Source organism: Miniopterus schreibersii, assembly GCF_964146895.1.
Source record: "Miniopterus schreibersii genome assembly, chromosome: 1".
Taxonomy (NCBI): Eukaryota; Metazoa; Chordata; class Mammalia; order Chiroptera; family Miniopteridae; genus Miniopterus; species Miniopterus schreibersii.
The window spans coordinates 27,556,726-27,583,549 of NC_138101.1; the positions used below are offsets into that span (position 1 = coordinate 27,556,726).

A 26,824-nucleotide genomic window follows, 5' to 3' on the forward strand; every position below is an offset into this window, starting at 1 on the left:
TATCAGCCCGAAGAGGTAGGCGTTAGTTCCATTTTTCAGATGAGAAAAACCTGAGGCTCCGAGAGGTAACGTACGAGGCTCGAGGTTCCAGAACTGGTCAGAAACTAGACTCGAGTCTGACGGACAGCCCAGCGCGCATGCTCCAATGGCTACTTCGTACTACTGGGCGTAGAGGCACAAAGAGTGAAATGAGCTACGTAAAGCCTAAAAACAGAGACATCTCTGGAGAGTCGGTAATTCTCAGCACGGGGGTAAAGGGGGTTCCAGAACTTTCCTGTCAGCCGGTCACTAGAGGATCCGAACTGCGCATCAACGCAGCCTAAAGCCAAGGCATGACCCCCGCCCCAGGAAACGGTTGGGCGGGGCGGGGCGGGGCGGGGCTCCGGGCGGGGGTGGTTGGCGCAGCCGCAGTACAGCTCGCGAGCGCCGCGGCCGGGGGAAGCAAGGAGACGGGCTGAGCGGAAGGAGGTGCAGACGGACGCCGGAGCTAGCGTCTATTCCGAGGTTGCTCGCCTTCGACGCCACAGGGAGGGGTGACGTCATTTCCCTTTGTAAGTTCCCAGTGCTTCCGGGTTACGGTCATTTTGAGCTTGTATCTGGGTGACTTTCTGGCTGCCTGGTAGCTAGCTGCGTCCCACCCCCAGCTCTTGTGCGGTCCCCCGCGCCTTCCGATATCCGCGCGCTTTTTCCCCTTGCTGACCCCTCCGGGCCTTCTGCCTCTGGTCGCCCGGGGCTCGCCGTGCCGTCGCCCTTGGCTGTCTTCTGAGGTGGGTGAGGTGACGCAGAGGGCCGCGTTCTGCCCACCCCCCACCACCGCTGAGGCTAGCCGCTCCCCTGCACCCTCCGCCATCTTCCCGCCTGTGCGGGTGGGCCGATCGCGCTTTGGGCGTCGGGCTCCGAAGTGCTGGTGACCCGGGAAAGAGAGGGAATGTTTCTGGGGGGTTGTGAATGGGACATAAAAATTCAGGGTAACAGTTGTGTGTGTTTGAGGGGTATTGCAGGTGGAGATGCAGATGCCGTGGGTGGGGGATGGTGTGCAGGAATCGACGGTCGTAGGACGACGCAGGTTCTATTCAGGTTTTTTCTTTGCGATTTAAGAGGTTAAAACGGTGTTCTCCACAGAGGCCTTGTGGGCCTTGACAGTCTCTTTCTGGGGTTTCTAGGTAGGATGCTGTTTGAGAAATGAGGGTTTCATTTCTTCTTTTACGGTTGTCTTGGGATACGAGTAGTTTATTCAGCAAGCTCCATCCATGAATCCATCTTACCTTTTCTGTTCCTTTTTCTTAGCGAAGGGATTGGTTGTGTCCTAGACCTTCAATGATGGCCTATCGAATACGTGAATTAAGGAAGGGCCCCAATTGCTATCCTCCTCATGTATGGCATTTACCTAATTCATGTAAAATTTTTTTTTTAAGGTGGGGATGCTCATGATCCTATGAGAACATTCTGTAAAATGCAGATTATCTAAGCTGTTGGTCTCTTGAATCCCCAGGCATAGGTCAAAAAATAAAAGTGTATGCTCTTGAAATGCCATGCATTTTTATATGTCGTATTTTTCTAAGTCTCTATTTGGGGAGGGAGGACATTTGGTGGATACAGAATTTGGTGCTAGCTTTACACCACAGGGAAATGGATATGACGTCGTTTTATTAATTTGGGGGAGTATTGCTTTCTGGGATACGTGTGTTTCCTGATGATTCTTTTATTTTTAAAAAATGGAAACGCAGAAATGACTTGAAATTTTTCCTCTTCTGTCTTGGGGAATTATCCTAATTATTGGGCATATATTTCTGAAAGGGTCCAAAGCTAGGATAATGTGAAATAAACCAGTTTCAGGAGGAAAAATGTCTTATTTTATTGATATCCTTTTATGTCTTTTTTTAAAAATTTAATGTTAGGATTTTAAAAATTTTCTTTTAATTGATTTCAGAGAGAGGAATGGAGAGGGAGAGAGAAACATCAATGATAGTCATTGATTGGCTGCCTCCTGCACGCCCCCTACTGGGGATCAAGTCTGAAATCCAGTTTGTGCACTGACCAGGAATCAAACCCTGGTCTCCCGGTTCCTAGGTCCACGCTCAATCACTGAGCCAGGGCTTGGCGATATCCTTTTGTATCTTAATGATATAATCAGTTGATAAAAACTGTACTTATAAGTCATATATACTTTTTCAGTTAAGGGTCTTAAGATAAGTAATCATTTCCAAATCAGTTAATAGGTCTGTGACTTTTTTATTGAGGTAACTTTTCTTTATGTGAGGTACTTCAGATGTTGTAGTGTTTAGTAAATATTTGTTGATTGATTGCCATGAAGACTAGTAATATTATTAGACTATATCCTGACTGACTTTGACTTACCTCATTTTTGTTTCTAATACGTAATATAAATGTTTTTGATGCAGGAAAGATGAATGGCAGAGCTGATTTTCGAGAGCCGAATGCTGAAGTTACAAGACCAATTCCCCGTAACTATCAATTAAGTATTTATGATTAGAAGCACTTTATCTGTAGAGAAATTTTTACTGCCTTGACTAACAGTATAGCAGCTGGGCTAACTTCACGGGTGTGTGACTTATGCAGTCACACAGGGACCCATACTTGGTTTACTAACCTCTGTTGCCATCTTGAAATTCTTAATAATTTGAACAAGAGGTTCCATTTTCATTTTGCATTGGACATAGCACATTATGAATCCAGTTTTTACTAGCAGATAGTATCAACTTCTGTTTGAAGTCAAAGTTTGTTAAAGTTTACAACAAGCCTGTTGTTTCATTTTTTAAAATGGGTGTGTTTTGTTATGTTTAGACCGGCAATTTTTAATCAGTGTGCTGCAAGAATTTTTAAAACATGAAATATCGGATTATTTAGTCAGGGGCACTGACCTCTTTTCCCTTAGATTAAAAAAGTGACAACAAACAACACAGCAATAGCTGTTGAGTGCGAATGAATCAAAATTGTACCTTTTTTTTCTGTCAGATCAGCAAAAAATGTATTTTTTGCTGTGCCACAGAATTTTAATAATTAGTTTATGTGTGCCATGAGATGAAAAAGGTTGAAAATCACTGGTTTAGACTAAGGTAATTTTTAGACTTAGTTTTTCCATAGGTGTTTTAATGTTTGCTGATTTTTCCTTGGTAAAAAGACATAGGGGCTGATTACATTCCGACAGAGGAAGAAAGAAGAGTCTTCGCAGAATGCAATGATGAAAGCTTCTGGTTCAGATGTAAGTTAAATTTTATAGTAAACAAAATTTGACCTTCAGTGCCTTAAATTTTAATGACTTCGTATAGAAAAAATTGGCACACTTGGTATAGCATAATTATTACTAAAAGAGGTTGGTTAAATAAGTAGAATTGTACGCATTTTAAAGTAATGATTTCTAGAACATTTTTCAAGACTGAAGTATTTTTGTTGGTAATAGTAATAGCATTTACTGAGTGTATATGCATTATATATTTTTTTAAAAACCTGATAAGGTTGATAACTTACCCTCATTTTACAGATGAAGAAATTGAGGTTTAGCGATGTGAAATGGGTTATTTAGTGTTGCAGAGCTGGTAAGTCGTGATGGCTGGATTCAAAGCCAGATCTGTCTGAAACAGCAGCTTATGATTTTCTCTCTTACACTTTTAGCCATTACATGATAAAAACTAATTAGTTCTCACTTTATCATTTTGAAATGTTTTCAGCTTTTGATTTCTGACTGAGACCTTATACAATAAAGGTTTTTGTTTTGTTTTTCTGTAGCGTAGGAATCTGGGATAGGGAGGTGAATGCTGTTATTCATTATATGCCTTGTAGTGCTTTTTGTTTTTTTGTTTTAATACTCAGCTGAGGATATTTTTTCATTGCTTTTCAGAGAGAAAGAGAGAGACATTGACTGATTGCCTCCCGCAAGTACCCCGACCAGGGCTGGGGATCGAGCCTACAACCCGAGATATGTGCCCTTGGCCAGAATCTAAACTGAGACCCTTCATTTTGCGGGCAGACACTGACCACTGAGCCAAACTGGCTAGGGCAAGATTTTATTTTTTAAATACAGAGGATGTTGAAAGAAATGTAAAACATTATATTACATTTGAACAGAATCCTGGTGTTGCTTCACTAGTCATTGCAGTCCTTGCAGATAAGGTAATTTGTCTAACAAAAAAGCAGAATGGAATTTTGAAAAGGAGGGAGTGACCTAAGGAATTAAAGAAGATGTACCTTTTCATCAGTCAGCCTGTATTTATATTTATAGTGTGTAAGGTACGATGCTTGGGAGACACAGTCTTTGCCCTAAAGTGGTTTTATGGTGTAGTTAAGACAGAGCCAATTCATGAAACACATTGAGAAAGATTCCTATTGCAAAACAGCAATAGGAATTTTTAAAAGATACAAATTTAATTGGAATTGATTTAGTTAAAAAAGGCTTTACTAAATAACGGAGACTTAACTAGTAAGCCTTTAAGTACAAGAAGATTGATGGAGTATTTAGATGAAAGGAATGGTGAGCAAAGGCAGATTCTACAATAGCCTGATCTCTACTAGAGCCTTGAGGTTGCGCTGATTGGAGCAGAGGTCTTTTGTTGGGATAGAAAAATAAACATAGGAGTTAAAGGTTTGATTCATTATAGATTGTAGGTTATTGGGCTAAGGGGGTGATATGTAGATTTTTCTTAAGGAAAATTCATTAACTGCAGGATGAGATAGAAGGATGAGAAGATGTACTTGATGAAATCTGTCATAAGCTTTTGGCGATAACTTAGGCATACAGTTATTGAGGGGACGTAGTTGATTGTAGTGTCATTTGGACTAGAGAAGATGAACTGGGAATGAGATTTTTTAAAGGACATGTAGGATTTTTAAATAATAGGATTTTTATTTTTTTTATATGTTTGTATTGATTTCAGAGAGGGGAAGGGAGAGAGAGAAACATCAGTGATGAGAGTCATTGATCTGCTGCCTCCTGCACACCCCTTACTGGGGATTGAGCCTGCAACCTGGGCATGAGCCCTGATCGTGAATCAAACTGTGACCTCTTGGTTCATGGGTTGATGCTCCACCACTGAGCCATACTGGCTGGGCAATAATAGAATTTGTAAATTGACTAAGGAGGAGTGAAGGAAGTACTAACTTTAAGATATACAGTTTAGGATACTAACTAATAATAACATTGATTAAAAGGTGTAGTCTGAAGGAGTTATTGCTTGAAGAAGGAAACTGATTTGGACATTTTGAGTCCATGATACATCATCATCTGATGGTGGAAAATCTGAGTGCAGCTAGAGACAGAAATAAAGGTGTATGTAAGAAATCAGAGTTTGTGGTATAGGTGTGTTGGTGAATTCACCAAGAAATTAAGTGTAGAAATGAAAGCGTAGAACTGGTAATAGTACCTATGACATGGTTAATATTTAGGAATAATGGAATAAATGACAAAGTTTGAGGAGCTCACTTGGGTAAGTGACCCAAGTAGTGGCGAAAGAATGAACCAAGACCAAGAAAGAGCAGTTAAGATAATAGGAATTCTTATAAAATCTTTTGAGTTTTATTCTCAATTATTCAGAGACTTATAGAGGTTTCAAGCTGGAAAGAACCTGTGTGAGAATTAGGTGATGATGCACATCTCTAGATGAGAATAATTGTTTTAAATGCATAGTTATCATGGATCAAGGACTTAGAAAAAATTTACGTGGCTCATAATATGAGAATAATTTCTCACAGAATTCATTTGTACTCTGGCAACGCATTTTTACGTCTTCAAGAATTGCATAGAATAGGTAGAATAAAGTGATCTATTTTCAAGTCTGTTAATAACACGGGATTAAGAAAAAGACAAATCTGGTAGATAGGGTTTGGGATCGTTGTAATGTTAGGCTAACAGCCACATAGGTAGTGTGGTGTCCACATTTATTTCTATCTGATAAACTTATTCTGCTGTTCATGTTTAACATTCTAGCTAATTATAACAGCTCTATGGTAAAATTACATTGAAGGGCAGTGATCAATACATAGGGTACCCATCTATACTTGACTGTTCAAAGTGGGGCATGTGGTATATGAATAATAGGAGCCTACATAATTCTGTCTCTTAAAACAGATTAACCACAGGTTAGATAGAAAACACGTAATAAGGTCAAGCTAAGAAACAGCTTGTTGTATACCATATCTGGATTACTGGGAAATTACAGCAGCCAGAAAATTAATGTATTTAGTAAGTAGTTATTACTCTTAAAACAGAGATAACTTTAATGTTGCTTAATGTAATAACTTCAGACATTGAAAGTACATAGCCCAGCTGGGCGTGGCTCAGTGGTTGAGCGTCGACCTGGGATCCAGGCGATCGGGGTTCGATTACCGGTCAGGGCACATGCCCGGGTTGTGGGCCTGATCAATGACTCTCTCCCCATTGATGTTTCTGTCTCTCTCTCCCTCCCTCCCTCTCCTTTCCTCTCTGTGAAATCAATAAGGATATATTTTTAAAAAAAGAAAGTACATAGAACCTTGGCTGTAACAACAGATGATAGGGAATTCAACGTATAATTACCAGGAGACAGACTAATAGTCATGCATTAAGAAATTTTGTACTTTACATTTGTATCTTCACATAAGAATAGTCTATGCAGTATGTGATGTTTACATATATTTATGTAAATGAATGAGTTTTTTGGGGAAAGCATCTTGTGCCTACTGATGTAAAAAGGTGGTGACGCAAGTAGGAATGTGTAGAAAAAATACTAAGGTAATTTTTACAGATTTTTTTAAGTATTAACTACTATGTTCATCCTGGTTTAAATTTAGACATGTTGATCTAGGGGCCGTTCTTTCTTTAAGATAATTTTATTTCTACTCTGATCTTTTTTTTTCTTTTTTTTTTAATATATCTTTATTGATTTCAGAGAGAGGAAAGGAGAGAGAGAGAGAGAGAGAGAAACATCAATGATGAGAGAGTCATTGATCAAGCCCACAACCCAGGCATGTGCCCTGACCGGGAATCGAACCCTGGTCGCCTGGATCCTATGTCGATGCTCAACCGCTGAGCCACACCCAGCCGGGCTCTACTCTGATCTCAAAGCTTAACCATGAAGGCATTTATTTTCAGCTTAAAATTTGTAACCCTATACACTGACAAAAGAAACAGTTTTATCTGTGCCCAAATATACAGGTAATGAAAGAATCTATGAAAGGGGGTCCATTTGATGTGGATTGTGTGTTAGGGTAGTTCTCAACCTCTGGAATTACTGAAAAGGTATATGAATTCATATTTGTTTCATGCATCATTTGTAGATTCTGTGAATGATATTTCATACCTGTCTACTCTTGTTTTTCAAATGAGATAGTATAATGAGTAATAACAGCATAGACTCTAAGGCCTGTCTGAACTCAAATCCCAGCTCCATCATGTATTAGCTGTGAGATTTCAGACAAGTTCTTGGTGGCTGTTAACCTCAGTTTCCTTTTTCAAATGGGGATAATAACCCATCTCATGGGATTGTTATGGGAATTAATTCAATTTAATTTATTGTATAAATGTTAAGCTACCTTTATTAAATGACTGTTAGTGCTAGTGTGATTAATGAAATAACAGTTTCTATTGAAAACAATTATGAATTTAGAGTAGCATTTTGCTGTTGTAAGGGGAGAAGAGTTAAAGGAATTTTAGGCATTCTTGTATTGGATGTGGTTGGGGCCATGGTCATAATGCAAAATAACTTTTGGTCAGCAGTATTATTGATTTGCCTAAAGAAACATCATTTAATTGACTCTGAATTTGGAGTCATGTGGTATAGTGACCTGGGAGTCAGGGGACTTGGGATATGATCTAAGCGCTAGCGCAAACTATCTGTTGCTTTGAGCAACTGGATTGTCCTTTCTGGGTATCAGTTTACTCTGATTAGGATGAGGACTGTATACTAAGTTCTGAAGTCCCTTTCAATTTTACCATTCTCTTTTTCTCTGACAGAATATATGAGTTGGAAAGAGACCTTATTTGTAATCCATTACCCTTCATAGCATGAAAAGAAGTTACGAGATTTATGCAAAGGCATAGTGATGAGTAGCAGAAGTAGTAATAGGATCTCCTTAACCAGACTGTTACTCTCTGCATTATACCACCGTGGCCTAAGAAGAAATTAAAATAGGGGAAGCATTGTCCATTGTAGAGGTGGCCAGTCAGCTTGTTGCCTTCCATCCCTATCTGATTCTTCAGTGCTTTGTGTTGCATTCCTTGAGCCAAGCTGAAGGAGAATAATGATTGCAAGTTGTATTGATGCTGTAATTAAAGGGGACTTGTCCTTTGAAAAACCTTAAGTAACAATACATGGGGGCAATCAAACCAGCCAACATTAAAGAAACCATTTTCGAGCAAAATTTAAATCTGTTAGTAAGTAAGAGAGTGAGGGTTCAAACCTTAGGGTTTCTGCAAATTGTCTGATGGCAAAGCTAATTCCCTATTCCAAGTTACAGATTTTAATCATGAAACCCAATAATTCAGATGTCTTAATTACCTTGGTTCTTAAATTTCCCATATATAGTCTAGACGACTATATTATATGGCTATGAGCTAAGAATGGTTTTTATGTTTTTAAATGATTGAAACCAATAAAAAGAAGATTTTGTTGCATATGAAAACTTGGCAAACAGTTCCCTACACTGATCTAAACCTGAATGATAAGCGTCTCATTGTCCCTAAAATGCATAAATTAATATTTTTGCATCCATAAATAAAGTTTTATTGAAAGTTTTATGTGCATTTGTTTATGTGTTATCTCAGTGCTTGTACTTTAAAGTGGCAGTTAAGTAGTTGGAGCAGAGACTGTGACTCACAAAATCGGAAATATTTACCATCTGGTTCTTTACAGAATGATTCCCAACTCCTGGTTTGGAACTGTGTTGTCCAGTGAGGCAGCCACACGTAGCTATTTAAATTTAAAACAAGTTACAGTGGGAAGGGTACAAAACAGATTAAGCAAAGGGAAAAGGAGCATGGGGAGGCCAGAGGAGACCAGATAAGAGCTTCCAGGAATCCTCTCCCATGGAGTCCCACACAAAGGACATACTGAATTTCTTCCAGCTGCATAGTGGAGGAAGTAGTTACCTAGGAAGGAATCTCCTCAGAGACTTAGCACCTGGGGGTTTTTATTGGGGGCTGGTTACAGAGGTACCTTTGGCCTAGCAGGTACCAAAATTCCAGACTCACAGAAGGAAAGCAGGTGTGCAGCATAAACTATTTGTACAAACAGACACAGCCATTTATCATTCAGGTGAAGTTTTATATCAGTGTAGGGAACTGTTTACCAGTCAAGTTCCCAGGCGTCAGCCAAGAACTTTTGCAAGCAAGTTTTCCTGAATTATATTGTAATGTTTTCTTATATTAAAAATGCTTTTTTTGTATTTCCACTGACTATATACAGTACAGTTTTTAAACATGGAAAAAATCTCTTAAAGATCTTAATTGTGCAACTTATTTTCTGGATGGTTTTACTGATACTCGTTCATCTGTTCTAACTCGGACAGAATCTTTTTACCTTTTGTTGATGCTGACAAGTTCTTTTTTCTCTTGTAGCTGTACCTTTGGCTGCAACAAGTATGTTGATTACTCAAGGATTAATTAGTAAAGGTAAATATTTAAAATTTGAATTTATTTAGCATTTTGGATATCGTGTTTTTATGTGGTATTTTCCTGATTTTTAGATAAATATGATATTGTATATATTAAACATTATCATTGATAAATTTCTTTAGTTATTGCCTTTATTTTCCTAGTACTATATGATTTTTTAAAAGTTTCACACCATATGGTTTCAGAATAACTTAATTTACATTAAGATGTGACATCACTAGTGAAACTGGAACAGAATTTTCATAACATTGATTCAGGACAAGAAAATAGGGGCCCCCCTATCAAAAACAACTTTAAGTTTTGCTTTTTTGTAGTATTCAGTTCACTTTTAGATCCTCTTTTTCCCCCCTTTATTAAATGTATTGGGGGGACATTGGTTAATATGAAATTTTTACAATGGCAGAAGAGTTGTGTCTCCATGAACCCACTGATACAAATATCTTGATTTGAGAATTTTATATTTTCTTGCATTGTAGCAACATTGACAATATACAAGAGCAAGAAAGTAACTAAAAGCCTGTGGATGGGTTACAGGGTGGCAGAAAGACAAGCCTGGTCTAAGCAAGCCATTCAGTTCACTATCATCTTAGGAGCTTGTTTAAAATGCAAATTCATGAGCTCTAGCCCAGACCTACTGAATCAGAATCTCTCAGTAAGGGCCCAGGAATTTGTTTTAACAAACTCCTGGTGATTCTTCTGCACTGGTTTAAACATGAATGGCTCCTTAAACCAGCTTTGTCTTATAATAATGGAGGGGTGGGGATACTTTCTTGTCCCAAATCCTATTGGATTAAATACTACAGTGTATGGAATTTAAGTATTAATTGTATCAGTCTCTAATCCTAAATACACATTACATTTATTTTGTGAACTATCTCCTTGGAATAAGAAGATATCCTAGAAAAGGGTCGTGACCTTAGGATGGCTTCCACATATCCTAAAAAGCTGTTCTTTTAATTAACTGGCTCCTAAATGTGACTATGATAGGAAAGATTAGCCTTTTCATATTAGCAGTATGAAGTATTTAGACAGTATTGACACACTAGTTGAGAAAAGTAGTTTTGGAGGGAAATGGGAGGAATTTGAGGGGTCAAAATTTTGTTTTGTTTATTTAAAGTACTCCTAAAGAACCTCATTACAGTGTGCTACCATGACAGGAATCTTAAACATGAGAACAAGTCAATATACATATGCACTTATATGTGCTTTAGGACTAAGTTGTTTGAGATTAGGATTCTTTTTATAGTGGGAAACAAAAAACATTTTATCACATTACTTTTAAGAAAAAGAACTATGAGCCCAGCCTGTGTGGCTCAGTGGTTGAGTGTCCACCTATGAACCAGGAGGTCACTGTTCAGTTCCTGGTCAGGGCATATGCTCGGGTTTCAGGCTTGATCCCCAGTAAGGGTCAGGCAGGATCAGCGGATCAATGACTAGTCACTGGTGTTTCTATCTCTCCCTCTCCCTTCCTCTCTCTGAAATCAATAAAATACATATTTTTAAAAAATTGTTGTATGGTAGGGACTTTAAGATCTTTGGGTCTTCAAAGAAGTAAGATTTCTGCAGGGCCACTATAATCAAGGAAAGTTTGTTGAAAGAAGGGGATTTTGAAGATGGGCAGGATTTAGATTAGAAGAGAAGGAAAAATCTCAAAGGAGAGACCTGATTGTCAAAATAAGCATGACTATTGGGAGGGACAGTCAGGAGAATGACACGGCTAGAGTAACAAAATGATGCAGGAGGAGTGTAAACTCCGTTGAATAGCTAAGGTATAACCTGGAGAAATGATCATTTTAGTTAGGTAAACTGAGCTTTTGGGCTTAGGTAGAGTAGGAGATTTTAGTGGGCTTGAAGGTAAGTTGGAAACAGTTAAAATTGGGAGAGTCAGATTGTAATACTCATTTAGACAGATCTATCTTCGACAAAATCTTAACCACTGCTGGTTTGGATTTTTTTGTTTGTTTTTTCATGGGGTTTTTGCCTATCTTGAGAATGCTATGCTCCTGCATGTAACTAATTATACTGAACCAGACAGGAATTGAAACCAGAGAAATTCCTTTTTTCTAGTTGCAGATATATCCTGATAGAACTGTTATCATATAGTTAAGGTGAAGCTTACTGAAAATAATAGGACCTATTACTAAGGAGGCAAATTATTCTTGTACCAGAATTCGGAATTTTTAGTCACCATTTGGTGATTATTTGACTTGTCATCAATGACAGTTTATGCCTGTATGATTTCATTTGCAGAAGTCCCACCACGAGGAGTAATATTGTTCCAACATCCTTCTCTGTAATTGTTCATGACTGAGCCTCAAGCCTTCCAGTGGAATTTAGTGTTCTGTTTTTTAGACGACAAATTTTTGGAACTGATTTGACCTAATATGTAGAATAACATTATTTCCTATTGAGCCTGTCACGTGTCATCTTTCTAACTGTGTCAGTTGTTTTGTTATTGTTGGGGTTTTGATACTTTTGAATAAAAATACAAAAAACATTGGATGATATGTCATTCATGTTACTGTCTTTGAGAATTAAGATCTTTTATTGTTGAAACTATGGGGTCTTGTTTTTTGGGTGGGGTATTATAATAAAAAAGTCACACACCCCCCAATTGAGTGACTTTAGAAAAAGAATTCAGAATTTACCAAGACATCTCACATTTAATTAAAATGCCTAACATTTTATATATGCTTTCATCCATGGTTAGTCATACTCAACAGAGTCTTAGCTGCTCCTTTCTACTTGTTCCTTTTCTGGCAAAACATTTAAACATGTTCAGGTCTGTTCTAACTTGAAAATATACAAAAGAAAAATCTTCCCTTATATCCTTCCCAACTGCTTCCAGCTGTCTCGCATTTAAAGCCAGACTTTAAGAATGAGCACTTCACTTTATACTTCTTTAACCCATTGCAGTCTGTGTCATAGATTATAGATATATTCTAACATTTACCAAAACTTAAAAAAATGTTATCTACACAACCTCCTTATTGCTTAAATTTGAAAGAGTTTTTTTTCTTGACTTATACAACTTTAACCAGTCCTTTTTGAAGTTTCTTCCCTTAACTTTTTTTTAATCCTTACTGGAGGATATTTTTTCCATTGCTTTTCAGAGTCTAGAAGGGAGGGGAAGAGAGAGAGAAACATCGATGTGAGAGAGACACATCGATTGGTTTCCTCCCGCATAGGGGGGATCGAGCCTGCAACCGAGGTACGTGCCCTTGGCTGGAATCGAACCCAGGACCCTTCAGTCCACAAGCTGACACTCTAACCACTGAGCAAAACCGGCTAGGTCTCTTCCCTTGACTTTCATGACAGCACATACTTCTGATTTTTCTCCCACCTCAAGCAATTCCCCTTTTCTCTCCCTCTCTCTCTCTTTTTTTTTTTTTTGAGTGACATGTACTATACACTATTTTTGGAAATTGCACTAAAAGACGAATTCATGATCTTGGTGCTTACATTCTAGTGTGGGTTTTCTTCCTTCACTTGTGATTTTCTTGAGTTCAATCTATATGCTATTACCCAGCAAAATGTGGATCAGGGACCATTTATTACTCTAAATCTGCAGGATTATCTCTAGTGTAGGTATCTGCTTCAGAAACATACTCTGCATTTCCCCACATGGAGAGCCCTCCTGCAGGCTCCTCAAACTGAACTCATTTCATCCCGAACTGAATTCATTTACCCCCAAACCAATTTTTGTTTTTCCCATCGCTGATCACATCACTGTCCAACTAGGAAACAGGCATTATCCTTCACTTCTGTCCCTTAGGTGCCTGTCCAGTAGTTGCCTGTTCTAGTCCAGTTCTTAAATACTCTTGTGTACTGTATCCCTCTCTCTGCACTGCCACTGCAGTACAACCATCTGTTGCCAACAGTATTGCATTAGCCTTCTACAAGTCTGTTTGCCCTCATTTTTCCTACTTCCCCTTAGAAAACTGCCCATCTCAGGTACCTGTCAGGGCATAGTGCATGTAGTAGATACTCAAATATTTGAGTGAATGAATAGCCACCATCACATTGTATGCTTTTTCTGTAAGCTCTGGGAGTAAAGGGTGTCTTATTTGCTGGTATATCCCTCCTTCCTAGTGTGTAGAGCCTGTATGTTGTAAGGGGTCTGTAAATGAAGGAAAAACATTTTTGTATAAATATGGATATTATTACTATCTTCCTTTTTTTTCTCATTTGTGTAAGTAAAGGAACTGAGGCCAACAGCATAAATGAGTTCTATTTTTATGCTTTATATACATGAAATCAGACAACTAAGTATTCTTTTAACATTGCCTGTGAGATTTATCCAGAGGTATGCTGGAACTGGCTTGTATCAGCTCCAAAGAGCTGAGTTTTAAATTTTCAAGATTTTGGCAAGCTGGTTTTTAAACCATTTGGTAGCTGGAAATTGGTCATGGTCCAAATATTTGCTCTCCATGGAAATCAACCAGCATCGCAAATCAGGGCTTTTTGGAGAGCTGGTTTACCAGCACATCACTAGATTCATCCACATTGTTATATGAGGTTGTAGATTACTTATTCTCATTGTCATGTCGTTTTCCACTGTGTGAATATACCACAGCAGTTAATCCATCCTTTTGTACATTGGCAGTCAAGTAGTTTCCAGTTTTTATTATTATAAGTAGTTATGCCATGAATACAGTGTCTCTTGGAAGGCATTTTGCTGGGTCATAGATTGTGCATATGTTCAGCTTTAGTAGGTAATGCCAAACTTTCCATGCTGTTTGGACCAATTTACACTCCCACTACCAATTTATTAATACAATCCTATTAATAAGTGATCACGGTTTCACAACACTTGCTATCTTTGTCTTTGTATTTTAGCCATGTCCTGAGTGAATAGTGATATTGATTGCATTGTGATTTTGAGTTAATGAAGTTGAGGGCCTTTTCTTTTGTTTGTATCTTATTTGAATATGTCCTTTTTTGCAAATTATCTGTTTCAGTCTTTTGTCCACTTTTCCATTGGATTGTCTTCTTTCTCTTGGTTTTGTGAGACTTCTCTGTATATTCTGGAAATGAGTCTTTTATCAGATATATGCATTGTGATTATTTTTTTCCACTTTAATGAACTAGTTCTTAATGTAATGCAATCCAATATATCAAATCTCTACTTTATGATGAGTGCTTTTTGTAGTCTGTTTAAGATCTTAGTTGCCCTGGCCAGATTGGCTCAGTGGCTATAGCATCGGCCCTGCAGACTGAAGGGTCCTGGGTTCGATTCCGGCCAAGGGCAAGTACCTCGGTTGCAAGCTCAGTCCCCAACCCAGGTTGGGATGTGTGCACGAGACTATTGATACGTCTCTCTCACATCAATGTTTCTCTCTCTCCTTTCCATTCTCTCTGAAAAGCAATGAAAAAAAAAATATCCTTGGGTGAGGATTTAAAAAAAAAAAAAAAGATCCTTGTCTATTACAAGGACACGAAGAATCTCTTATGCTTTCTTCTATAAGCTTTCTTTTATCTTTCATACTTAAATTTTTAAGTCATCTGGGACCATTACTGATTTCAGAGAGAGGAAGGAAGAGGGAGGGAGAGATAGAAACATCCATGATGAGAGAATCATTGATTGGCTGCCTACTGGGGAATCAAGCCTGCAACCCAGGCATGTGCCCTGACTGGGAATCGAACCGTGACCTCCTGGTTCATGGGTTGCTGCTCATGAGCCACACCGGCCAGGCCATCTGGGACTGTTTTTGAATGTTGTATGAGGTAGAATCAAGGTATATTTTTCCCCCTCTTATGGATATGTAGTTGACCCAAAACTTTATTTTGAAAGGACTTTTCTTTGTTCGCTTCAGTGCAGTGTTGCCTTTCTCATAAATTAAGTGACTGCATGTATGGGTCTGTTTCTGGACTCTTCCGGTGTGTTCAGTTTATCTGTCCTTGCACTTATAACAGACTGTCTTAATTACTATAGTAATAGATCTTGATATCTGTTGGCAGTTCTTCAACTTTGTTCTTCAGTATTCCCTTGCTTATTCTTGGCCCTTCGTGTTTCCACATGATTTTTAGAACAAGCTTTTTAATTTGGGGAAAATTTTCTTTGATTTTAATTGGGATTGCATTGAATTTATAGGTGAATTTAAGACTTTACAATGTTTAGTCTTGGTTTGTGAATATGGTATATTTCCCATTTATTTAACTTTTATTTCTCAGTTAGTTTTGTAGTGTTCAATGTAGAGATCTTTCATATTTTTCATTAGATTACTCCTGGGTCTTTGATGTTTTTGGTTTTATAATAAGTTATGTGTTTTGAAAATTTTTTGCTTTTTTTGTTCCTTGTGTAAAGAAGTATTTTTTTTTTGTATGTATTGATCTTGTATCAAGTGACCTTGCTAAATTGACCTATTATAATAGATTGTGGAGTTTTTTCAATTTTCTTTATATTTCTGTTGATACTGAATTTACTTGGTTCTCTCTTAAATAGCTTTAGACTTCTCTGGGTTTATGGAAAGAGCTAATATTGTTAGGTATCATTTAAAGATAGTCTGTACTGGTTTTTGCTTTTATATTTTTCCTTATTTCTGCTGATAGATTATATTACTTTATATTGTATTGCTGAACTTATTTTGTCTTACATTAGAAGAGATCATGGAATGACTAGCAGAAAGTTTCTTTGCATTTTTACCGCAACTTCTTTATTATTTTCTCATACACTCTTAGCATAAACTTGGCATAAACCTGTTTTATCTTAGTCAAAGAAATAACATCTTAATTATGTAAATGTGTTTTTCTCTAACAATTACTGTTAACTAAGAAATATTTACTCTCTTATCTTTAGGAATCCTTTCAAGTCATCCCAAATATGGTTCCATCCCTAAACTCATTTGTAAGTATGAACACGTTTTCTTAGCTTTTTACTTAAGTAAGATAATGTTTTTATCAAATGTTTTGTCTTTCTCATAACAGTTATTTGACTACTTGCTTTGACAAATCAGTTTGTTTAAGCTTCTCATTAAGTGGACTACTAGGGCATTTTATTGTTAACATTAAAAATCATGAGTTACTTCAAAGATGCATTTTTTTCTTTTTATAATGTGATAGAACTACTCATTTAAAATTATTTTCTAAAGGTATTATATTTGAAAATAAATTACCTTGCCTATTAGGAAAGTTGTTCAGTGATTCTGATTAATCAAGATAAAATGTATATTAAAATTAATTCTAATTTGAAAATAAATCTTTTTAACATGCTTAATAGAAAAGAAGCTAAATTGCTTTTAAAAATTACCTGAAGCTTTTTATGAATCTTTCCAGGTTAGCCTTTCTTTTGTATTGGAAAAAGACATAGTATGCATTTAATAATTTATTATTTTAAGAGATTTGTTGCTTAATTTTGAAAACAATCTGAAGAAATAGCTGGGCAAATGGTATGATTCTCATCTGATTTAATGTGACACTTTTACCATTATTTCAGGAAATCTCAGTCTTTCACACCAGAGACATACTTAGAATCGCATTTTTTTAAATGTACTTTTAGAAAAGAGTCTTATAAAAACAAACACACATTGAGTTACACTCTCTGTTTTTTACAAATAAGTTGCTTGTATCATGGGATACTTTGCTGGAAAGCTTTCTTACGTGAAAACTTGCCAAGAGAAGTTCAAGAATCTTGAGAATTCCCCTCTTGGAGAAGCTTTACGATCAGGACAGGCACGACGATCTTCACCTGGGTAGGCCAGATTCTTATCTTTATTAAAGGTTTTTAATTTTAGCTAAAAAAGTGTAACTGGATATTGCCATAATTCAGGTCATGAAACATTTGCCTAACTGAAGGACCATTGGAAACTAGCAATTTTGTTACAGGCTAAAGCTAATTTGGTTTTTAAAGGTAGAATGAGATTTGTCTTCCTTTGTTTTATTGTTGTTAATCCTCACCTGAGGATACTTTTTTCCATTGCTTTTTAGAGGAGGGCGAGACACATTAATGTGAGAGAGACGCATCGATTGGTTGCAACACGAGTACCCATGCCCTTGACCAGGAATCGAACCTGTGACCCTTCGTTGCATGGGCCAGTGCTCTGACCACTGAGCCACGCTGGCCAGGGCTCTCTACCTTTGTTTTGTATAGAGTTGCATCCTGTTGGGAGTGCATATACCAGAATGAAGGGTTTAATTCGGCAAACACCTTTTGTTACCTGTATTTTGAACTTTTCTTTTGAATTCCCAAATTTTATTAATTTCAGCTCAACAAATTCCAACTTTTTAATCCTGCTGTTTAAAATAGTAAGGAAATGGTGTAAGTATAGATAAATGAATCTCCCTGTCTGGATAGGTAGATAAGTAATAAGGTAATTAAGTAGTTTGGCTAGATATATTTCACATCCTAAATGGCAAGCAGTGTAAACTGTGAGAGCTAGATTTACTTACATCTGCTTTATCACCATGGAGTTCATGTGGACTACCTGTGGAAGTAACTGCCCAGTTACTGTGGGAAATGGACACTTTTTTTTTAATCTGAAGTGGTTTTTCTTTCTGAAAACCTTAAACACATTAAAATGATCTCTGAAGCTTAGTAATTGGAAAATTGAATAAACATTTTTTCTCCTATATATTGAGCGTAAATTTTTAAGTTATGTTAGTAGGTCAAATTTTAATTTGCCCTGGCCCGTTTGCTCAGTGGTTGGAGCATCAGCCTGCAGACTTGAGGGTCCTGGGTTCATTTCCAGCCAAGGGCACGTACCGTGGTTGTAGACTTGCTCCCCAGCCCCAGTCAGGGTGCGGCCGGGAGGCAACCAGTTGATGAGTCTCACATCGATGTTTCTCTTTCTGTCTCTCTCTCTGAAAAGCAATGGAAAAAATATCCTCGGGTGAGGATTAAAGAAAACAAAAACATTTTAAATTTTTTTTGTGCCAGAAAGAAATAGGCTTAATCTTACTATTTAAAATAACTATGTTAAAATAATATGATTTCTCTAGAAAATAAGATAACTGATTTTCATACCTTAAGGTATAAGCAATATTCATGTTTCTTATATAATATGAATTTCTCTTATAGGTACTATTCTCAGAAGCCAAAATATGACTCAAATGTGAGTGGGCATTCGTCTTTTGTGACACCCCCAGCAGCAGACAACATGGAAAAAGAGAAGCTTCCTCGTTATGAGCCAATTCCATTTAGTTCTTCTATGAATGAATCTACTCCCACTGGTATTACTGATCATATCGCCCAAGGTAGAAACTTCTCTTGAAATGAATTTCAGCATTTAATGGTCCAACGTATGTATAAACTTTATTTGATGACCTTTTCTGCTGGATGTCACCTGTGTGTTCCACCATCAGCCTAAACGCAGCATGTTCATTCATTTGTTCATTTGTTTCTTCAATTCAACATTTTTTGAGGTCCAGTCTGTTAGAAGATATAGAAATATAAGGATAAATTACTAGTATGTCCTGTTAATTAAAAATACTAAGTTTAGTGTAATATCAAAGGAGTGATAAGTTTTCCCTCAGGGAGGCTATAAAAAGGTTACATTAGGCTGGTCTTAAAGATTTCAGCTTCTTTGTAATGTGAGAAGAATAATAATTACCTGCCTTACAGAACTGTTGTCAAGTGAGAAAATCTATGTGAAAATGCTTTGTGGAGTTTGTGTAAATACTGGGTTTGAAGATCGCATAATGTTAAGTGCAACAACATCAATTTTGGGTTAAGGCCTGGATTTGAATCACGATTGACATTTACTAGCCATGGACGTTCGGCAGGTGACTGTCGTTTGTGATCCCTTCTCTTTTAAAGAACTTTCGGAATGAGATGAAATAATCAGAGGTAACTTACGCCTGGCAGGTAATAGGCTTTCATCAAACGTTAGTTTCCTTTCTTCAGTCTAGTTTGCAGTGAAAGGTGAGGAATTAGAAATAGGAAGTACAGGTCTACAATTCCTTATCTAAAAATCCTTAAATTCAAAAAACTTTGAAAACAAGTTTTTTAAATAAACAGATGATAAAGTCTGACCTGAATTATTTCAAACCCTGAGCTAAACTTACATAAGTTTATTTATCATCTTTATATTAATATGGTTTTTCCTAAATTCTGTTGCAGAAATACTGTTTTTACTTATTGTTGCTCTGAACTTTTGAATGGATGAATATCAAATAATACCAGGGCTATGTACTGTAATATTTTTCTAAAATCTGAGGAAGTCTGTATTTTGAAACATTTCTGACTTGTAAGGGTTTGGATAAGGGATTGTGGGCCTCTATAAGGTATTTAAAAACATTTTCTTTGAACCAAATACTGTTAAGCCAGTAACTATGGGGACCAAACAAGGTTAAAGGAACATTTGGATTTTGTTTCCTTTGTTTAAGATGAGAGAGATTTTTATCTATATATATGTAGATTAAAGGGAGGGAGGGGATACTAGTGGAAAGGGAGAAGTTGACTATAGGTCAGTTGAGGTCCCAGAGGATGCAGAGGGGTTCAAGGTAGATCATATAAAGCATATAAAGTAGCCGCTGGCTATATATGGCTGTTTAAATTTATGAAATCAAATTGAAAATCAATTCTTTGACAGCATTTCAGTTCAGTAGCCACATGTGCTAGTGGCTGCTATGTTGGACTGTAGATATATAACATTCTCATCATTACAGAAAATTGTATTGGATAGCACTGCTCTAGAGCAAAAGTAAGGGAGTATTTGCAGAAGAGACAGGAGAGAATGGAATTTAAGGTAATTTAGATTCTTTAGTGGATGAAAGTTGTCGAGAGTCTGTTAATCCTCAACAGCTTTTTTTCCCCCTGAATGGTTGGAAATAAAGACATCCGATTGCAGTTGACCCTTGAACAACATAGGTTTGAACTGTGCGGGACCACTTACACAAATCCACCTGTAAGTGGACCCACACGATTCAAACCCAAGTTGTTCAAGGGTCTGTAGTGAGAAAGGAAAGGAGGTGGGCAGATTAGAGATAGTGGTTAAAGTCAGTGGTTATCTCCAAAGGCAGCTGTCCTTGTCCCTCATCGCATCTCCATTTTTCCTGTTTCTCTAGTTCAAATGCATTCTACTCGTATTCTAGCCTTGTCATGACTTGCATCCTTCCTTGCATTTGCATTAGCAAATTCCATTCCATGTTACGTAGTTTCTTTTTCAAATAAAAGCAAACAAACAAAAAGTCCTTTGGTATCTGCCCACAGACCACAGTAAGGCCTGTATTTTAATATATTTTATGTCCTCCAAAGCAACTATCCATCTGTCTGTGGCTCTGCTTTCTCACCCTCTTCTCTAAATCCGGATTGCAGCTCTGACTGCTCTCCACATGGACAGCAGAGCTGCCTCCTTTGCTTTGCCCCAGCTGCTGGTCCCCCTTAATAAGACACCTTCCCCTTTTGTTTAAGCAGAACTACTTGCCCTCTTAGTTCTGCTTTCTCTTAGCAAGAATTTAAAGTTATTCAAAGTAGAGAATTCATAGTAGAAAGTACTCCTTCATAGTTGTTATGACACTTACTATAGTTTATTACAGTTAGATTTAAGTCAATGCTATTTTTCACTGTCTTATTCCTTCCAGCTCTGTATTACCTTCCCAAAGTAGTAAATTATGCTATGCTTCCTGCACAATATAGAATGTTTTCATTTGACTTTTGTAAGTGTAAAAAATTCTCCCTAACATTCTGTCTGATTTATGTTTTCATTATTTGTAACAGAATTTCAGAACAATGAAAAAAATATTAGACCTGGAAGGAACTTTAGAGGTAGATCATTTAGTTAAACTTCTGTATTTTGCAATTGAGAAAACCAATATTCAAAGAAGTTTAGTGATTTGCCCAAGGACATTCACTAGTTGTCAGCAGAGTAGGAATGAGAACCTGGGGTTTCTGACTACTAATCTAGTATATACTATCTCCTCCAGAATTTTAAAAATACAACTTGTGGTGAAGGGAAATGAGTCCAATAATTATTCATTACTAGTGAAATACAAAGTGCTTTTTAAACCCAATATAAAGTTATACTAATTTTTCTTGGCTTTTTTTTTTTAGTAAGAAAATTTTACTTTTCAACAGTGGTATAATATTAGAACTAAGGAGAAGTTTAAATGCTCTTTGTATCAGTGCAGTATACTTTGTACTAAAATGATTATGGCTGAAAGCATTTACTGTGTAGTTATGTTGCTTTAAAAATTCTGGTTATTCAGTGGGACCTTACCATTGAGTTTCAAAATAATACCACTTAAGAAAAAATGTTTTAAGAAAAATAATCATAATTAAAATAATGTGTCCAATTTGTTTGTCTTATTAAAAACCTCTTTGATAAATAGTACTTTGGGAGTAGTGTGTCAGATTGTAAGTAGTTGTTCATTGAATGCTGTGTTAGCCTTAGTTAATTTCTTTAGAACTGTTTATATGGCCCTTTTTGCTGGTTATACATTATATAAAGTGTGTTCAATATTTGGCCCTGTCAACCAGTATTAAGCATAACCAGTTCCATATGTTTCATCAGTATTTGACTCTTTGATAATATGTATTCCTACTTTAACTCTTTGGGAGATATAATAAAAAATAAATGCTGGTTTCCCGGTCGAAATTATAGTTGCTCCTTTTTTCTGCCTCAGTATTGCATTCATTAGACCTAAGTGGAAATGAAGCATACTATGCTTAAAGGCTGTGTTTTATACTTTGCAATAGCTATTTTCAAGTATTTTTGTTTAAATACAAAGATGGTAAAATTAAAAGTTTTTAAAATAGCTGGAGTTTGTATATAGACCGTGGTTATAGGAACATTTAACTATGCAAATATTACCAAATAAAAGCCATGCTGGGTCAAGTTTTATTCAATTAGTACAATGTATTTCTCTATATAAATGCTATGAATAACTTTGCAGTTTAAAACACTAACGTGTTAATGAGTCTGAATGATGCTGGTGTGTATTATGTTATCTGTTCTGATGGTTAGTTGTCAGTTTGTTTATGTTAATTTTCAATTTTAGAAATAAAAACTGGGCAGTGTGAGAAGCTGGTTTAGCTTATGGTTACCTTGGGGAAAGCAGTGCTTTGGAGTGGTGGCAGTAATACGATCCTTTTTTCACTTCATTCTATTCTAATCATAGATCAGGAGATTTATAAAATTTAGTTGTTTTGAATTTGTTCAAGCTCCTTTTATCACCATGTACTAACTGTTTGTTGTTTTAGGACCTGATCCCAAGCTTGAAGAAAGTCCTAAAAGAAAAAGTATTACGTATGAGGAATTAAGGAATAAGAACAGAGAGTCATATGAAGTAACTTTAGCACATAAGACCGACCCCTCAGTCAGGCCTATGCAGGAAAGAGTACCCAAAAAAGAAGGTATGATAGTTTAGTCTCAACACTTTACTCTGTCGGATCGGGACTGCAGCAGTAAAAACATTAAGCATGCTAATGTGGTTTAATTCCACACAATTAACCAAAGTCATATTTTTTAAAAAGAATAGCTATTCACAGTTATCAGGACTTTTCTTTTTAAGGTGTTCCAAAGGCCATTTTGTGTTAGAAAATAATGAAGTTAAAATAGTAATATGACTTAAGATAATAAGACTAGTTGTGTAATACCATGTAAAAATTAAACATCCAAGTTGACTGTTTCCCCTTATAAGAAGTCGGGTTGGAAACCATTTTTAAAATTAGGCATCTATTACATAAAACCAGATTGATAATTGGGTTATAATGCCACTTTTGGCAGAGCCCAGAATTATGATTAATGAAACTGATTTTCTTATGTTTGTGAAATTGAGATAGAGTTTATATGCCTAACAAAGCAGCTTTAGGACATTTCCAAAGGGGAGTCTGACTTTTTTATTTAGTATTTTTGCGATATAATTAATAGTAAATTTTAAAATCACAGTTTCTTTTAAGTCATTTTGGAACAGTTATACATTACCCTAAGTAAATTTTCTGACATAGAAGTTTACTTCTAACAGAAGAGGGTATTTTGAATAGGGGTTTATAGCTATTTTAATACAGAATTTTATCTCTTGAGGACTTTTAGAGAATGTGTCATTGTTTCAAGGTTTCCCATTTACTACTTTAAAAACAAAAGGAATAGGTCCTTGGTACCTTCTTGAAAGTGATATATGCCATAAGGAATATAAAAATACATAAAAATTCTTAGTATTTTTTATTATGGTCATTCTTTTAGAGCCAAATTTATTTCTAATGGTTAGTTGTTGCTTCATTTAGAATTCTGTTTTCATAATAACGATGGATAGTATCTGTTATATTACTGATTTTAAAAATCTAGCTTTAAAATACATTGGTAATTGACATTACTTGTTAATGTTTGCCATTTAAAAAAAATTAGTGTAAACTATATACATTCAATAGCCATTACTCTAATATGTAAAGATTTACTGGTACTTTGTTCTGATTAATTTGAGGATTTAGACTGTAAGCTCCATGGGGGCAGGCAGTAGTATTTTTCTCAGTTTTGTAATCTTTTCTATGTCTGCACAGGAGCATACACTGGTAAATCAGAAATGAAATGTTTCATTGGGCTTTCTATAGTAATAAAGATTAAGAAAAGGAAATATGGCAGACCTTTGGCATTTGCTAGATTTTGACTATAAGCAGTCTTTTAAAGTTCTGTTACATGACAGTAATATGAAATTATTTATTTATAAAAAGAAAACTGATTTTTTGTGTGCTTTATTTGAAGATAAAAAAGTTATGAAATAGTTCTAGTGATTTTCTAGAATGTCCTATTCTAGAATCCAGACAGAAAATTTGACATTAGTACAGCATAAATTCACTTAAATTGTTCAGTTTTAGTTTCTGTGGATGACATTTACCTAATTAGAAATTAAGACAAATTCTAAAAACGGGCAATGATATCACCACCCATGCAGTTTCTAGAAAACTCTTCCTTGTACTAATGAGGGAATGAAAGCAAGGGGAAACGGCAAAATGTGAGGGAAAGGGTTGTATAATGTCTTAGTATAATAATGAAGTAATTTGGACTTTACAGATTCTCTGAAAGTGTCTTGAGGAAGGGAGTCCCCAGTTCATACTTTGATAACTACTTATTTACATTGTTAGGACTACTTGTAATTCACAGATGAAGGCTATGTAAAAGAGAGGCTAAAAGGTGAAAGAGTAGAGAAGACAGAGGAGCATGTTTCAAAATATAATTTTATGTAAAATGCAAGAACATTAGAAACTGTTTCCTCCTTGCCACTAGTATCACGGCTCATAGGAGAGAAGATTGAAATCACCATAACCTGTTCACCTGACCATTTCTGTTGCTGTCTTTTTTGTGAAAAACAAAATTCAATTTTGTTGTTTCTTAATTTCCCAATAATTTTTTTGTATGTACTATAATTTATACCACACTTACTTAGGTAGTATGGTAAAGTTGTAAAGGCACCCAGGCATTGGACCTAAGCAGATGTGTTCAAATTTTAGTTCCACTTGTTTTATTTGTACCTTGGGCAAGTTACTAATCTGTTTTCTCGGCCCTGAAATAGGGGTTGTGTTTGTAACGTTGTTAGGGCGATCAAATACTTACGTAAAGTAGTGGATACAGTGCATTACTATTTATGTCGAACCTCCAGTTCACTAAATCTGGCCAGCCCCTTTTTAATTTGACTCTCGTGTGCATTTTTTCAAATGAGAAACATGACTTTTCATCATAATAGCAAACTTAAAATAGTGCCTTTTACATATTACTACTTGGAATCATCAACTATTTGTGCTTTTTTCCTAGTCAAAGTAAACAAATATGGAGATGCTTGGGATGAGTGAAACATTGCATCCTTGGACCTACTGAAGGAGTTTCAATATCCAGCTTCATCTGGGTGGTCATATCTGCATGCTTTGAGTTCAGCAGCAGTCTTCATAAACACTTAAAATAAGAACCTGGGTTTTTTGTGGTTTGGCTTATTAAAATAATGTTTAAAAAACAGATTTTAATGTTAATATTGTGTGAATATATTCACCTTGGGAAACTATGAATGATCTTAGTATGCCACAATCATATGCAGTTTGTGAAATTTAAGTTGCAGGACAAGGATACTCTCTTATAAAACTGTCAAGAGATTGTAATACTCTAGAGTCTGCATACGTGAAAATAAGTGATATCTGCATGCTGAATTGGGGTGGGTGGGTGGGGGGAGCATAATTTTATGTGTTAAGCTTTACATCAAAAAATTATTAAAAAGCCTTTCTCCAGTGTTTGCTGTATTCTCTTGATGTTCATGGGAAATAAAGTATTAAAGGAATGTGCATCTTCATTGAGTTCATGGTTTTGTTTACCATCTTTTTAAAGTATGTTTTTATTGATTTTTAAAGAGGAAAGGAGAGGGAGGGAGAGAAACATTGGTCACTGCTGCCTCCTGAATGCCCCCACTGGGGATTGAGCTGGAAACCTAGAAATTGAACTGGCAATTGAACAGGCCACCTGTTGGTGCATGAGTTGGTGCTCAGCCACTGAGCCACACCAGCCAGGCTGTTTTCCATCTACTTTTAAGTACAATTATAAGTAAGTGGTGTTTTGTAGGGATAGGAAATAAAGTCATTTCTGAATATTTAATAATGATATGATAAATGCGACTTGTAGATTGACCAACACAGAGTAAATGGTTCAATGCCTTAAAAAAGCAGTGGTTATGTTAAAAAACTTCGCAAATTTCAGGGGAATAAAAATTTGGTATACTTTTTTTTATGTTTTTTCCTTGTTCAGGTGAATGGAAAATGAAATTGTGGTTTCACCTAAATTCTTACTACATTTCTACCAGAAACTTAGTGTTTCAGTCAGTGTTGGCTTGATTTATCAGGGTGATTACTTAGTAAGTTATGTGATGTCTAATCTAACCCAGTTTACTGGGTTGTACACTGAAACTAATACAGTATTTTATGTCAACTGTAATTGAAAAATAAATTATTTAAAGTAAAACACATTACTCAGTTGTTCTGTGGGTCAGGAATTATGGATTTCAGCCGAATGATTTGGCTCTTCATCTCAGGTTTGCTGCCAGATGCTGGATGGAGCTGAAGCAGCAGGGAGCCAGAGCAGCTGCGGACTGGCCAGGGCATCCTCTCTCCGTTCAGTTTCAGGGGCTTGCCATGTTGTCTCTCCATGGGCTAGTGTGGGCTCCTCACAGCAGTGTGCTCACGGCAGTCAGGCTGTACGTGGCCACTTGTGACTCTAGCATGAGTGTTCCAGTTAGTACATTAAAAGCCTCATTGCCGTTTATTTGCAACCCAGCGTCAGAAGTCAGTAGCATTTCTGGACAAGTCTGCCT

At 36.5% G+C, this 26,824-nt stretch overlaps 1 protein-coding gene across 5 annotated transcripts; it reads left to right on the forward strand.

Annotated features, from left to right (window-relative positions):
- Positions 1-425: 425 nt before the first annotated feature.
- On the forward strand, positions 426-25,812 carry OCIAD1 (OCIA domain containing 1). Of its 5 annotated transcripts, none has more exons than XM_081143966.1 (9): positions 426-551; positions 2,403-2,465; positions 3,143-3,223; positions 9,548-9,601; positions 16,404-16,451; positions 17,163-17,295; positions 18,621-18,796; positions 22,743-22,895; positions 25,288-25,812. In XM_081143966.1, the coding sequence occupies exons 2-9, from the start codon at positions 2,408-2,410 to the stop codon at positions 25,323-25,325; spliced, it is 741 nt and encodes a 246-aa protein (XP_081000092.1). In that variant the 5' UTR covers positions 426-551; positions 2,403-2,407; the 3' UTR covers positions 25,326-25,812. The 5 variants fall into 5 exon arrangements, with proteins under 5 accessions (XP_081000092.1, XP_081000091.1, XP_081000094.1 ...); XM_081143965.1 differs by lacking the exon at positions 426-551 and adding an exon at positions 562-767; XM_081143964.1 differs by lacking the exon at positions 426-551 and adding an exon at positions 873-968.
- Positions 25,813-26,824: the final 1,012 nt, after the last annotated feature.

Bases quoted from the DNA above. Each gene is read 5' to 3' on its own strand.
- OCIAD1 (XM_081143964.1), top strand. From the start codon at position 929: ATGTTTCTGGGGGGTTGTGAATGGGACATAAAAATTCAGG. The intron at 2,466-3,142 runs GTAACTATCAAT...CTTGGTAAAAAG, and splicing joins AGTTACAAGACCAATTCCCC to ACATAGGGGCTGATTACATT. The intron at 18,797-22,742 runs GTAGAAACTTCT...TTGTTGTTTTAG, and splicing joins TACTGATCATATCGCCCAAG to GACCTGATCCCAAGCTTGAA.